General features: G+C 29.6%; 3 protein-coding genes across 4 annotated transcripts; 1 reads left to right on the top strand and 2 right to left on the bottom strand.

Annotated features, from left to right (window-relative positions):
* Positions 1-706: 706 nt before the first annotated feature.
* On the bottom strand, positions 707-2,731 carry Eaf (ELL-associated factor). 2 transcript variants are annotated; one of them, XM_085664878.1, is made up of 6 exons: positions 2,386-2,731; positions 2,147-2,297; positions 1,692-1,830; positions 1,393-1,626; positions 947-1,239; positions 707-869 (listed from the first exon to the last, which is right to left on the bottom strand). In XM_085664878.1, the coding sequence occupies exons 1-6, from the start codon at positions 2,392-2,394 to the stop codon at positions 769-771; spliced, it is 927 nt and encodes a 308-aa protein (XP_085521004.1). In that variant the 5' UTR covers positions 2,395-2,731; the 3' UTR covers positions 707-768. The 2 variants fall into 2 exon arrangements, with proteins under 2 accessions (XP_085521004.1, XP_035717260.1); XM_035861367.2 differs by having other exon boundaries at positions 1,692-1,923; positions 2,386-2,708.
* Positions 2,732-3,437: 706 nt separating this feature from the next.
* On the top strand, positions 3,438-8,588 carry PIG-O (phosphatidylinositol glycan anchor biosynthesis class O). Its single transcript, XM_035861347.2, has 4 exons — positions 3,438-6,609; positions 6,685-6,855; positions 6,940-7,160; positions 7,233-8,588. The coding sequence occupies exons 1-4, from the start codon at positions 4,029-4,031 to the stop codon at positions 7,425-7,427; spliced, it is 3,168 nt and encodes a 1,055-aa protein (XP_035717240.1). The 5' UTR covers positions 3,438-4,028; the 3' UTR covers positions 7,428-8,588.
* Positions 8,589-8,668: 80 nt separating this feature from the next.
* On the bottom strand, positions 8,669-10,696 carry LOC118439614 (uncharacterized). Its single transcript, XM_035861376.2, has 3 exons — positions 10,578-10,696; positions 9,018-10,495; positions 8,669-8,860 (listed from the first exon to the last, which is right to left on the bottom strand). Exons 1-3 carry the CDS (start codon positions 10,693-10,695, stop codon positions 8,744-8,746), a joined length of 1,713 nt encoding a protein of 570 aa, XP_035717269.2. The 5' UTR covers position 10,696; the 3' UTR covers positions 8,669-8,743.
* Between the last annotated feature and the right edge of the window lie 555 nt (positions 10,697-11,251).

Consider the following 11,251-nt stretch of genomic DNA (forward strand, 5'->3'; position numbering starts at 1 on the left):
AAATTTCTATTAGATCATGGTATTTAAGATTATGTATTTAAATAATATTAGTCACTTAACATTTTTACAACCTAACTATCCTTTTTATGCAAATACATCTTTCATATAGATAATGCCCTTTATATAATTTAAAAGTAGCTTTTTTATTGTATCTATGGTATCATTTCTTAATTTACATACAGAATTTGCTTAAAACAGAATATTAATAAATTAGTATATTATATCCATTAAACATAAATATTTCATAATGAGTACTTTTTTCTATTTTTGCATTATATTAGAATCAATCCATATTATAGCATCAATTCAAGATCTTGCATGAAATAAAATCTGATATTTCTTTTCAAGTATTATTAAATGAAATTATTCGTTGAACATATAATGTTCATTATTCCATTATATTTATAGGGTGGTATATCTTTTATATACAATCAAATTTAATTCATTTTCAAACATATATTAATGGCTGTTGATTTCTGAATCGAACAATATAATATTTCCATTCGTTCTTTTTTTTTTTTTTTTGCAAATATATGTCATTGATTAGAAAATACACAATAACACGTAATCTCACAATAAGATATTTCTGAAATTTACACACAAGTATAAAAATTACAATTAATATTATTAGAACATTTTCTCTAAGAAAAATTCTAATAACAATCAAACATATTGCATTATAAATAATGAATATTAATATTCTTACCTCATGCATATCTATCATAGAGACCACATTTTTATTACTTTTACCGTTTTAAAAAATCATTATTAATCACTGTCAGATTCTGATTCCGACAGCTGTAAATCCTCGTTTAGTAAGTTATTTGGCATTAGCGACGTCGGCGATAAAGTCGTACCGTTAGAATGACCTAATAGCATGATTTTATATTAAAGAATTAAATATAATTAATGATACAAAAGAGATTAATGTTGTATTAATACATACCATTAGTCGCTGTTGGTACTGGAACATTTCCTGTATCAGAATCACTATCTGAACTATCCGAACTTGAACTTCCTGAACTTGAATCGCTAAGAGCTTCTTCATCACTATCTGCAGCAGCTGGAGCTTGTACAGGAGGCCGAGTGTTCATTATAGGAGACATTCTGGTTAAATTCGTAGATTGGGATGCTACGAATGATGACATCGGTGATATCATAGGGAAATCATCATTTTCTGAACTAATCATTGGAAGACTAGCCAAAGTTGATTGTGCTGTCGATGATTGCATTGGTAAACTGTTTATGAGTATAAATTTAAAATTAATATTTTCATAATTTAAGAATAAACGTTTAATTTTTTTTTAATAAAAATTATTAAATATTGATATAACAAAAGAAATTAATGATTTTATAATAATTATAAATAATATTATAATAATTAATTAATACCTATCAGATATTGAATTTGGTGGACTTTTCCCATGATATGGTGATATTTGAACAGGACTACTTTGCTTTGAATGCAATTGAACTACTGGATCTCTTTTTTTACGGTTTACAATTTTTGCCTTGTTAGTCGGCCTACCATGAGTTGGACTTTTTTTAGTTTCCACAGGTGTAATAGGTCTATTAATACTATTTGTCGTAGAAGTTCCCAAATGTACTTGAGACTTTGGTTCTGTTCTAAAAGACACAGGATTTATGACAATGATCTTATTGAATTAAAAATTAATATAATACAGTCATACCGAGTCTTTTTAACTTGAACATTCGCAGATAACTTTTCTAAAGTTATTTCTCCTGTTATTCTATCAATTATAAGAACACATTCTTTATGGTAAGGCCTCTGAGAACCCTTGAACACTGTATGAGGAATACCTGCTCCATCTAAATGTGGAACAGTAACGGTCATAGTATTATTTGCTCCAACATCTACTCTGGCCATTTTAGACACATCTACACTTGCTGGTTTAAAATCATCTTAAAAATGGAAAAAGATTAGCATAAATATAAGGAGTATTAAATAAAACCAACAGAGAGAAGGAGAGAGAAGGAAAGAGAAAGAGAAAAAGGAGAGTGAGAGAGAGAGAGAGCGAGAGAGAGAGAGAGAGAGAGCGAGCGAGAGAGAGAGAGAGAGAGAGAGAGAGAGAGAGAGAGAGAGAGAGAGAGAGAGAGAAGATAAAACAAACAGATGGAAACTTACATTTAAGTGTATGGAATGCTGTCGATTTATTATTAGTAAAAGAAGGTCCTAATTTCAATTCCCGAACTTCAGGACCTAAACCAAGTCTTTCAGCCATGCTGTATCTGGCAGATCGAGTATTATGTTCAGCAATCGAAGGAATCGACTTCATCTAATCAGTATAATTCATCTAATCAATACCATGTAAGATAACAAAAATATTTATTTTAACGCTATTAACAGGTCACTAATCATCATACCGTATGCATCAATCGGTGTTGTGGCAAAATATGGTAGAAAATAATTGCAGCATTTTAATATAACACTTATAATAAAATTTCAATTTTTCAAACTTAAATTGTAACGTAACGAAGATTCAAGTTTATAAAATATTTTTAGACAAAACACAATGGCTTGAGTAATACGATAAATAAGAATAAAATCAAAGAGTCTCTAACTCTCTAATTCGACTCAACGAAAAATCCCATTGACCTAATTTAGTATCAATTTTACCAATCAGTACAATCGGAAAGTTTCTACTAAAAGTGAAATTGTCCCTGCGAGGTCCCTAACATAGTATAAATTATTATATCCATGTATGTACAATATGATTAATCCATTCACTCCTTCCTCAAATAATTTAATTGGTTATAGACATTGAAAATGAAACCGCTTGTTCACTGATCGCGACCAATAAAAAGACGTCCTGTATAATATAGCAAACTGTAAGAAACTTAATAAACCTATTTAATATATGATGTATCATAAATACTATTATTCGATATCTCAATGTTGTCATTGGCATTACTGAATTGGAGAGTGTACAATACGATCTCCACCAATCCCGTTGCTGGATAGAATAATAAGAATCTCCAATTATGGAAATGAAAAAGTTAATTTTCTTGGTTATGTATTTATATATATATATAATCAATGTATGTATATGTATATATATATAAAGAAATCATATTTTTGAAGTTTCGTTTTTATTCAAAAACGTTTTGCGTTGATATTCTTATATGATAGACTTCTTCAAAAATACGATATTACCATGAAAAACTAGAAGATAAAATAATAATGAGGCATTGTACTCGAACGATTTGCGCGCCTGATTTAAAATAATTTATAATTACATTTTTCGTATTTATTAATGAATTGATATGAAATAATTATAATTTTTTCCTTTGAACAAATTATATAAAAAATTAATTGTTTTGATATTCAAAAAAATTTCTAATTTTATTATTAATTCTTTCGATTATTTTTATTAATTGCCAAGGTGAGTAACACACCAATTTTTATCATTTATTAATTTCAAGAAACGATCGAGCTATTAATCAATCAGATCCTATATTTTCGAATATTTTCATTATAAAATTAATATATTAAGATATTTTATAATATCTTATATATGTTATTGATAATCTCTTTGTGTCAGTTTACAATATTGTTCATTTACAATGGCGGATCGCTATTCCCCTTCCATGTTTTGTAACACACCCCGCATGTTTGCGTCCTATCCCTGTGTTTCTAATGATTTCTAAGTCCGTATCCTTAATATAAAATGAGTTTTTAAAAATCGGGAACAATGAAAATATAAATTATTGTTAGTTCTGATCGAAAGTTATGCAATGATATTGAAAGTATTGTACTGATACTTTGATTCGGAAAGGAGTGAAATTCAAAAATCGATATTCGTTCATTCATACAAATTCCTAAGTTAATCGGTAATAAATTTTTCAAGTAAAACTCATATGTTAAGTTTCAGTGTGGTTAGAAACAATGTGTTAAGAACAATGTGGCTGATAAATTATCATGAATGGATAGATCTAATATTATGCTGATTTCTTTGAAGACTGATAAATATCAATAAAAATTAAAACACAATTGCAATTTTGTCAAAATGACCAAATTATGGGGTTACATTTTATTTCAAGGATGGATGTCTTATTTAATGACAGCCGGACTTTTAGTGTTTACAAGTGGTTTTCTTCTTAATCGAGTATCTAGACCAGAACGAGCAGAATGCAAGATTTGTACAACATTTGAAGATTGTAATATAACAAATATCTTTAAAGATACACAATATGCTGCTGCAATCTGTCTAAAACCCAAAGCTAGAGTTGTGCTCCTTGTAGTTGATGCTTTAAAATATGAATTTGCTACTTGGTATGATGACAGTACTTCTGCAACATCTTTTCATCGTAACAAATTGCCAATAATTCATGAACTCTTGGAAGAAAAGCCTTTGTATACCCGTCTATATAAATTCATAGCAGATCCCCCAACAACTACGATGCAACGTCTTCAAGGTCTTACCACAGGATCTTTACCTACATTCATAGATATTGGTTCAAATTTTGCTTCTGAAAATATTGGGGAAGACAATTTTATTGAACAAACTGCTACAAAGGGTGTTATTTTTATGGGTGATGATACTTGGATCAATTTATTTCCTGGAAAATTTAAACGTCAATTTCCTTCTCCATCATTTAATGTATGGGATCTTGATACCGTTGATAGGGATGTCAGATATCGAATTTTCTTTGAAATGAAAAAGAATGACTGGTCATTACTTGTAGCACATGTTCTTGGAATTGATCATTGTGGGCATAAACATGGTTCACATCATCCTGAGATGTCTAGGAAATTGAATGACACTAATAGTCTTATAAAAGAGATTATTGATTTTCTTGATAAAGATATGATATTATTTGTTGTTGGAGATCATGGTATGACAAAGAGTGGAGATCATGGTGGAGATAGCCCTAGTGAAATAGAGGCTGCTATGTTTGTGTATTCAACTGTTCCCCTTGTGCAACAGAATTTGTTTAAGAGCACTGAAAGTGTGAATCAAATTGATCTTGTTCCTACATTAGCATCGATTCTTGGGATACCTGTACCATTTTCTAATTTAGGATCTGTAATATTAGATTCTTTACCAGGAAATATAAATCCAAAAGATGATTCACTGGATCAATTATTACATCCATTACATAGTCTCTGGAGGAATATTGTTCAAACAAAAAATTATATAGATGTCTATTCTGCTAATACAAAATTGTTTACTAAAGCTCAATTACAAAGGTTAGAAAATATGTATACATCTCTGTCCGTTCAAGTAAAGAAAATAAATAATTTAGAAGAGTTTAAATTTTTTGTAGAAAACTCAAAACAATACTTTAATGAACTTAAAGATATATGTTCAGAAGTTTGGGTACAATTTGATTCTAAATTAATGTCAAAAGGTTTACTTTTAATGTTTTGCACTTTGTTCTTTTCTTATTTGATTGTAAGTGGTATTCCACAGCACCGTATGACTGCAATATTTGATACTCTATTTTTACAGTGCTCCATATTAATAAATGTAATAACTATTATGATAGTTCTTAGTTTGTTCTTTTTAGATATTATTACAGATTTAAAAAACACAATATTTTTTGCCACTGGAACAGTTTCCATTTTTCTTCTACTTCTAATAATTATTCCAAATTGGGATGTAATTTCTATGAATTTTTATAACTACCGTAAATTTAATAAATGGTCCTTTTTTAATAGAATAATACTCATATTAACTTTCTGTGGCTTATTTTCTAATAGTTATATTGTTGAAGAGGATAATGTATTAGCTTTTCTACTTGTTACATTAATTTGCTTACTTGTTTTTAGTGTAAGAGAAAAAAATATTGAAAAAAGAATGAAGACATTTTCCAAGCAATCAGCAAGATCAAATTCAAGTACAATTGTAATAGTCATTCTATTCTTCGCTTGTATTTCTATCAGATTATCATATTATTTTTGGCAATGTCGTGAAGAACACCATGATCGTACTTGCTCCATGTTTGTAAGCAATAAAGTTGGTTCTTTCATACCAAAAAATATAGAACGTATTTTATTAGTTATCACTTTATTCGTACTTGCATTGTATATTACAATCGTCAGAATTTGGTTGCGGAACTGTGGAAACCTTACAGGTTTTTCACTTAGTATTATTGTAGGTCAGTATTGTCCAGTGATAAGTGGTGTTTGCATTGGATGTTATTGGGTTTTACAAAGGCTTCCAAAACTATCTAAAGTAAAATTTGCTCTTTCTTGGCAAATGAATGCATTACCAAACATGGTTTATATGATATGTTCTCTCTCTATATTTATCCTTTATTATCGGCCACTTAATGTATACTTGTTACCAAAAAAGAAAGAATCAATTAATATTTATCAACGTGAAAATATAATTCCTCAATTGTTTGAAAAAATAAAGGAATCGATATGTCGAAAAGAAACTAATATAGATGAAACTCCAGTTGTTTATGGTTTGGGTACAGTGTACAGTGCTGCATTTATTTCACTGAACACTTTTCTTACACTGTTATACTCTTTATTGTTAGGTGATATGTTATCTCCTAGTACATTTTTAATGTTTATCACATGTATCTCAGTTTTGAGCTTATCTGCTATGGAGAGGTATAAACATGCAACCAGTGCCTGTAAGTATTTAAAGATAAGTTATACTAATGTGACTATTAGTATTTCACAGTATATTATTTTTATGTTGTAAACAGCTGATCTTGTCAATGTACCTACCTCAACACTTCTTTGCTGGTTTCTGATAGCAGAATATTTCTTTTATGGAACTGGTCATCAAGCAACATTTTCTAAAATTCAATGGGATGCTGCTTTTATCGGAACAGGTGGCCATTTTCATGGAAATTTATTACCGGCGATTCTTATTGGTAAATCTTATATAACTATTTTTAATGTGATTTAATATCTGTTAATCAACTTTAAATATTACAACACATTATTTTTATACATAGGGATCAATACATTTGGATCACACATTATATTGGGAGCAATGTTACCTCTATTAGTGATTGTTCCATTTACGCTATACCTCATATTCCCAAATTTATGTAGAAATAAGATTTGCGAAGATAACATGAAAAGAGGTGAACTTGTACTATATGAACAAGAATCTATGTTCCATGGAGCTATATTTTCTGTCTCAGGAAAATATATAATGTTTCATGGAGTCAGAGTAAGTTGTTATCATTAATAATTTTATGTATTAGTAAGATTTGTTTGATTTATTTGATTATAAATTTTTCAGACTTTTGGTTCCATGCTTGCTGCAACAATTCACTGCCGACACTTAATGGTTTGGAAAATTTTTGCACCAAAGTTAATATTTCAAGGTTTAGGATTTTTAGTAACTTTATGCAGTGTACTAGCATCAATTTATATGGTATTAAGAATTGATCGACAAGTTGAACGGTTAATAAAACGTATCGTAAAACATAGGTGATAATATTTGAAAAAAATACTGTACAATTTGATAATAAAAGGTTCAGAAGTTTGTCTTTATATGCAAACTGATAAAGTCTGAGCATATGAAGAGACAATAAGTGAAAAATTGTCTAAATTCCTGAAGAAGGGTCATAGCTTTGTACAGTAAAAAGTACTATATAGTTCAAACATATATAGAATAAACATTGTTGAAAATTGTATATACCTGCCAGAGTGAGAAGTATATTATTAAGTATTAAATATTGAGAACTAATTTACTTTAACAAATCGGAGTTTCTCTTCTTATGTATATGTTAAAAATAGAAAAAGAAACACATACTTGAAGAAGTATAGAATAAATATAGTATAAATATCGATTATACTTATATTATTAAACTTTTATATAGCGATACTAGATCGGAGTAGTGAATGCGATAATTTTGTAGAAATGATAAGTAATGATTAAAAAGGAAAAGTGAAATTGCCTTTAGATAAGATTATAAATATTTAAGTATTTCATATTGTGCTGTGAAAAGCGCACGAATGTATTTTAGCTACGGAAAAATTTAAAACAGAAAAACTTGTGATCAAACTACAGTCAGTCATACTTTTAGTGCGATATTTTAGATTGATTTATTTTTAGTTTCTATAGAGGAATTATGCGCAGAGTTATGTATATGTTATGTGTGTACTTACCAGTACTGCCAATATTTCTAAAATTTTCTACGAAGTTATAATTAAGCTATATATTAATAAGAACTTCAGAACATCTGTCATAAGTCACGGTGCTTCCTAACACATTAACGCTACCCTGCGTGCAATGCATTGCTGATTGCAAAATAACGTAACAATGCACTTGATGCAGGATTGCGTTTATGTGTGTGTTATTATGCCCTAAAGTCATAAAATGTAGTCATCAGAAGTTACTCTTATGACACAAGCTGTTTGTGATGAGCGATAAAAAATAAGAAAAGTGTGCAACGAAAAATACTTGCATACTTACTTCAGGGAAATAATAAAAATTAAGTAAACTTTAATACTCAACATACATTTGCAGTTAATATTCATTGTTAATAAAAATTCAATTATCTATGTGACATTTTCTTTTTTTAACATGACTATTTTCATTTTTATTATTTCATAAATATTATTGATCGTCGGACAAAATATAAATAATTATTACAATAAAATAAATAGTTAAGTCTGATGGTTATACTTTTAACTGTTTTTAAAGAATTTTATTTATAGAATCAATATCATCTACAAGCTTTAGTTTCAACTTAGTATTTCGAATTATGAGATATAATAATAATATTAATAGATTCTTAAAACAACTTAATAATAATAATGTTGATTATGATGCTTGCCTTCTTTGTGTTCGTTCATAATATATTTCATCCACTTAACATATCTTTTAAATTTCTCTATATTCTCTCTTTGCCCATCGATATCCTATGACATACGATACGTACATTTGTATCACACGTATGAAAAAGTTCTCGATCATAGAATTTGTTATAAAACTCATATTGTTTATATTTTAAATTCCATTGATTAAATAGATAATATTATTATGATAATATTACATAAAAAAAGATGCTGAACTTACATAATCAAAGTGTGTATCTCCCTTGTCATATTTCTGTAACATTTCCGCGGATTGGCTCGGATCCAATTTGTCGTTTGAATAATTAAATTTATTTCCTCTTTGTAAAGGATATTGAAAATTATTTTCAGGAGCGTTTCGTTTAGCAACGGTATGAGTACTCTCCGGATAAGCAACCCAAAATGATGTTGTGTTCGGCGATGATCGAGCTACTTTTTTGACAGCATCTTTAGAAGCAACTGCTGGATATTGAACACTTTGTGCCAAATTTTGCTTAATGGTATTTAAAAGAAGCTCATTTAACAAGTTATCGTCAGTACTTGTCAAAGATTCGTCGGTTAAATTTAACGATTGAACGTCACTTTGTACATTCAGTTCAGACTTTACGGTTTCTAGAATATTTGCAGATACATTCTTTTGTAAATCGAGCAACATGTCGAACATTTGATCAAGAAATGCCATTTTTTGTTTCAAAGGTAACATCGCGTCCACTGTTGGCTTCATCCACATACCTGGTAGAAATGGTTTCTTTGATATTGGAGAAGGTACGCTTGAGGATTTTTGATAAGTCAGCGTATCGTTTAGAACCGAGATCATTTCATTCTTTAAAACACTTAATTGCAATAGTATCGTATTTACGAAAGCGTCTTTAGCAGCGATGATAGAAGATACATCCTCGATTGATCTTGCTGCTCTTGTTCCAGAAACTGAAGATGTTTCATTCTCAGCTTCAGTCTTGTTTAATGTTAAATTCTCGAATAATTTATCCAAGAACGTCGATACTTTTTCATTATATTCCGTTGGACTAACGACCAGAGAGTTCGGAATCCAAAATTCAGGTGGTACGATGGTACTTTTTGGTGTTGGTTCGGTAAAACTAGGAACAGTGGTACTCGTTGGAAGATTTTTAAATAGCGTGTCCAAAAAGGAATATTTTTTTTCAATGAACATCGACGGATCCATTGCAACAGGAGGAAACATTCCTGGGAGATATTCCTTTATCACATTAGGATTGCTCTCTTTTTCAGGCGTTTGACTATCCTCGGGATTTGAATTGTCATCGTTCTTTAACAAATTAAAATCTTTTAGCTCGGTTTTATCATTCGACACTGTATTTTTCAATGGAGATTCTGGATCGTTGGCGAACAAAGTCAGGCTTCTCTTAGCTTCTTGCGACGGTAAAGTAGATTTAGATTTCGAAATTTCGTACAATTGAACAATGTCATTCATTTTCGTCTCAGGGAAATCACTTTGTTCGTCCGCCGTAAGATATTGAAAAGGACTATTTGGTAACAATTTGGAGCTATCTGCAGTCCAGGGAATAGTACCCATTCCACCAAAAAGATTGTTCAATAAATCAGTCTTTTTAGAGATCATAGCTTTCGGATCAACGAATTTAGGAAAAAGTGGTGATTTGGACATATACGGTACGTTTATTGTACTATACCCAGGTACAGGTGGTCCAAGTGATCTCGAATAAACTAAAGTTTATAAAGGAAAAGTTATAAAGGAAAAATTAATTCTTTTCGAATTCGAGATGAGAAATTCTAAAAATATATTTACCTGATTTTGAAGGATAGCTTGTCCATAACGATGGGGGAAGTACTTTAGACGTTACGCTGTTCAACGTAACGAATAAAAAACAAAAAAGAAACGATAGAACTACCGATTGTCGTGACATGACTCTATCAAATGATTAAATTTTCATTACGATAGTCGTATTTAAAGGATTTACAGGTCGATAATATTTGCAAAGTCTTAAGGATTATGATCCGTCCTAAGTTAAAACGGTCTAATTAGAATAATCTCTTTTCTATTACATGTAAGTATGTATGTATGTACATATGGATTATAATTAACCGATACGATTTTCTTTCGAACGAATGGAAGTGCACTTGCCTTCTTATAATTTCATTCTCATAAGCTGGTATTTTAAGAATTATACATATTATATTTAATAAAGCTTTCACCATGGAACGTATGTCTCATTTATTCGTGTCATTTAATCTATATTTTTAATGTATATGTTTAATCTCCAAACCGTAGGTGGAATAGAAAATCTGTTTTTATTTTGTTAATATTTAAAGCGAGATATAGAAAGACAAGATTAATTGGTTTTATGAAATTACTTTAAACGGAAAAGATGAAGAATATGGATTAGTAAATAATTTACAAATTAATTGATCATTTTATTCGCTTTATTGATTTTCCGATGAACTCGTAACAAAATGTTTTGA

Source organism: Vespa mandarinia, chromosome 2 (assembly GCF_050613455.1).
Source record: "Vespa mandarinia isolate Hongniang chromosome 2, ASM5061345v1, whole genome shotgun sequence".
NCBI lineage: Eukaryota > Metazoa > Arthropoda > Insecta > Hymenoptera > Vespidae > Vespa > Vespa mandarinia.

What these genes read in the sequence shown, in the direction of transcription:
- Eaf (XM_035861367.2), bottom strand. An exon ending in AGCATTCCATACACTTAAAT is followed by an intron (nt 1,924 to 2,146) that starts GTAAGTTTCCAT and finishes TCCATTTTTAAG; the next exon opens with ATGATTTTAAACCAGCAAGT. An exon ending in GTTCAAGTTAAAAAGACTCG is followed by an intron (nt 1,627 to 1,691) that starts GTATGACTGTAT and finishes TGTGTCTTTTAG; the next exon opens with AACAGAACCAAAGTCTCAAG.
- PIG-O (XM_035861347.2), top strand. Translation starts at nt 4,029, where the DNA reads ATGACCAAATTATGGGGTTACATTTTATTTCAAGGATGGATGTCTTAT. An exon ending in TAAACATGCAACCAGTGCCT is followed by an intron (nt 6,610 to 6,684) that starts GTAAGTATTTAA and finishes TGTTGTAAACAG; the next exon opens with CTGATCTTGTCAATGTACCT. An exon ending in TAATGTTTCATGGAGTCAGA is followed by an intron (nt 7,161 to 7,232) that starts GTAAGTTGTTAT and finishes TAAATTTTTCAG; the next exon opens with ACTTTTGGTTCCATGCTTGC.
- LOC118439614 (XM_035861376.2), bottom strand. Translation starts at nt 10,695, where the DNA reads ATGTCACGACAATCGGTAGTTCTATCGTTTCTTTTTTGTTTTTTATTC. An exon ending in AAGCTATCCTTCAAAATCAG is followed by an intron (nt 10,496 to 10,577) that starts GTAAATATATTT and finishes TATAAACTTTAG; the next exon opens with TTTATTCGAGATCACTTGGA. An exon ending in GAGATACACACTTTGATTAT is followed by an intron (nt 8,861 to 9,017) that starts GTAAGTTCAGCA and finishes CGTATGTCATAG; the next exon opens with GATATCGATGGGCAAAGAGA.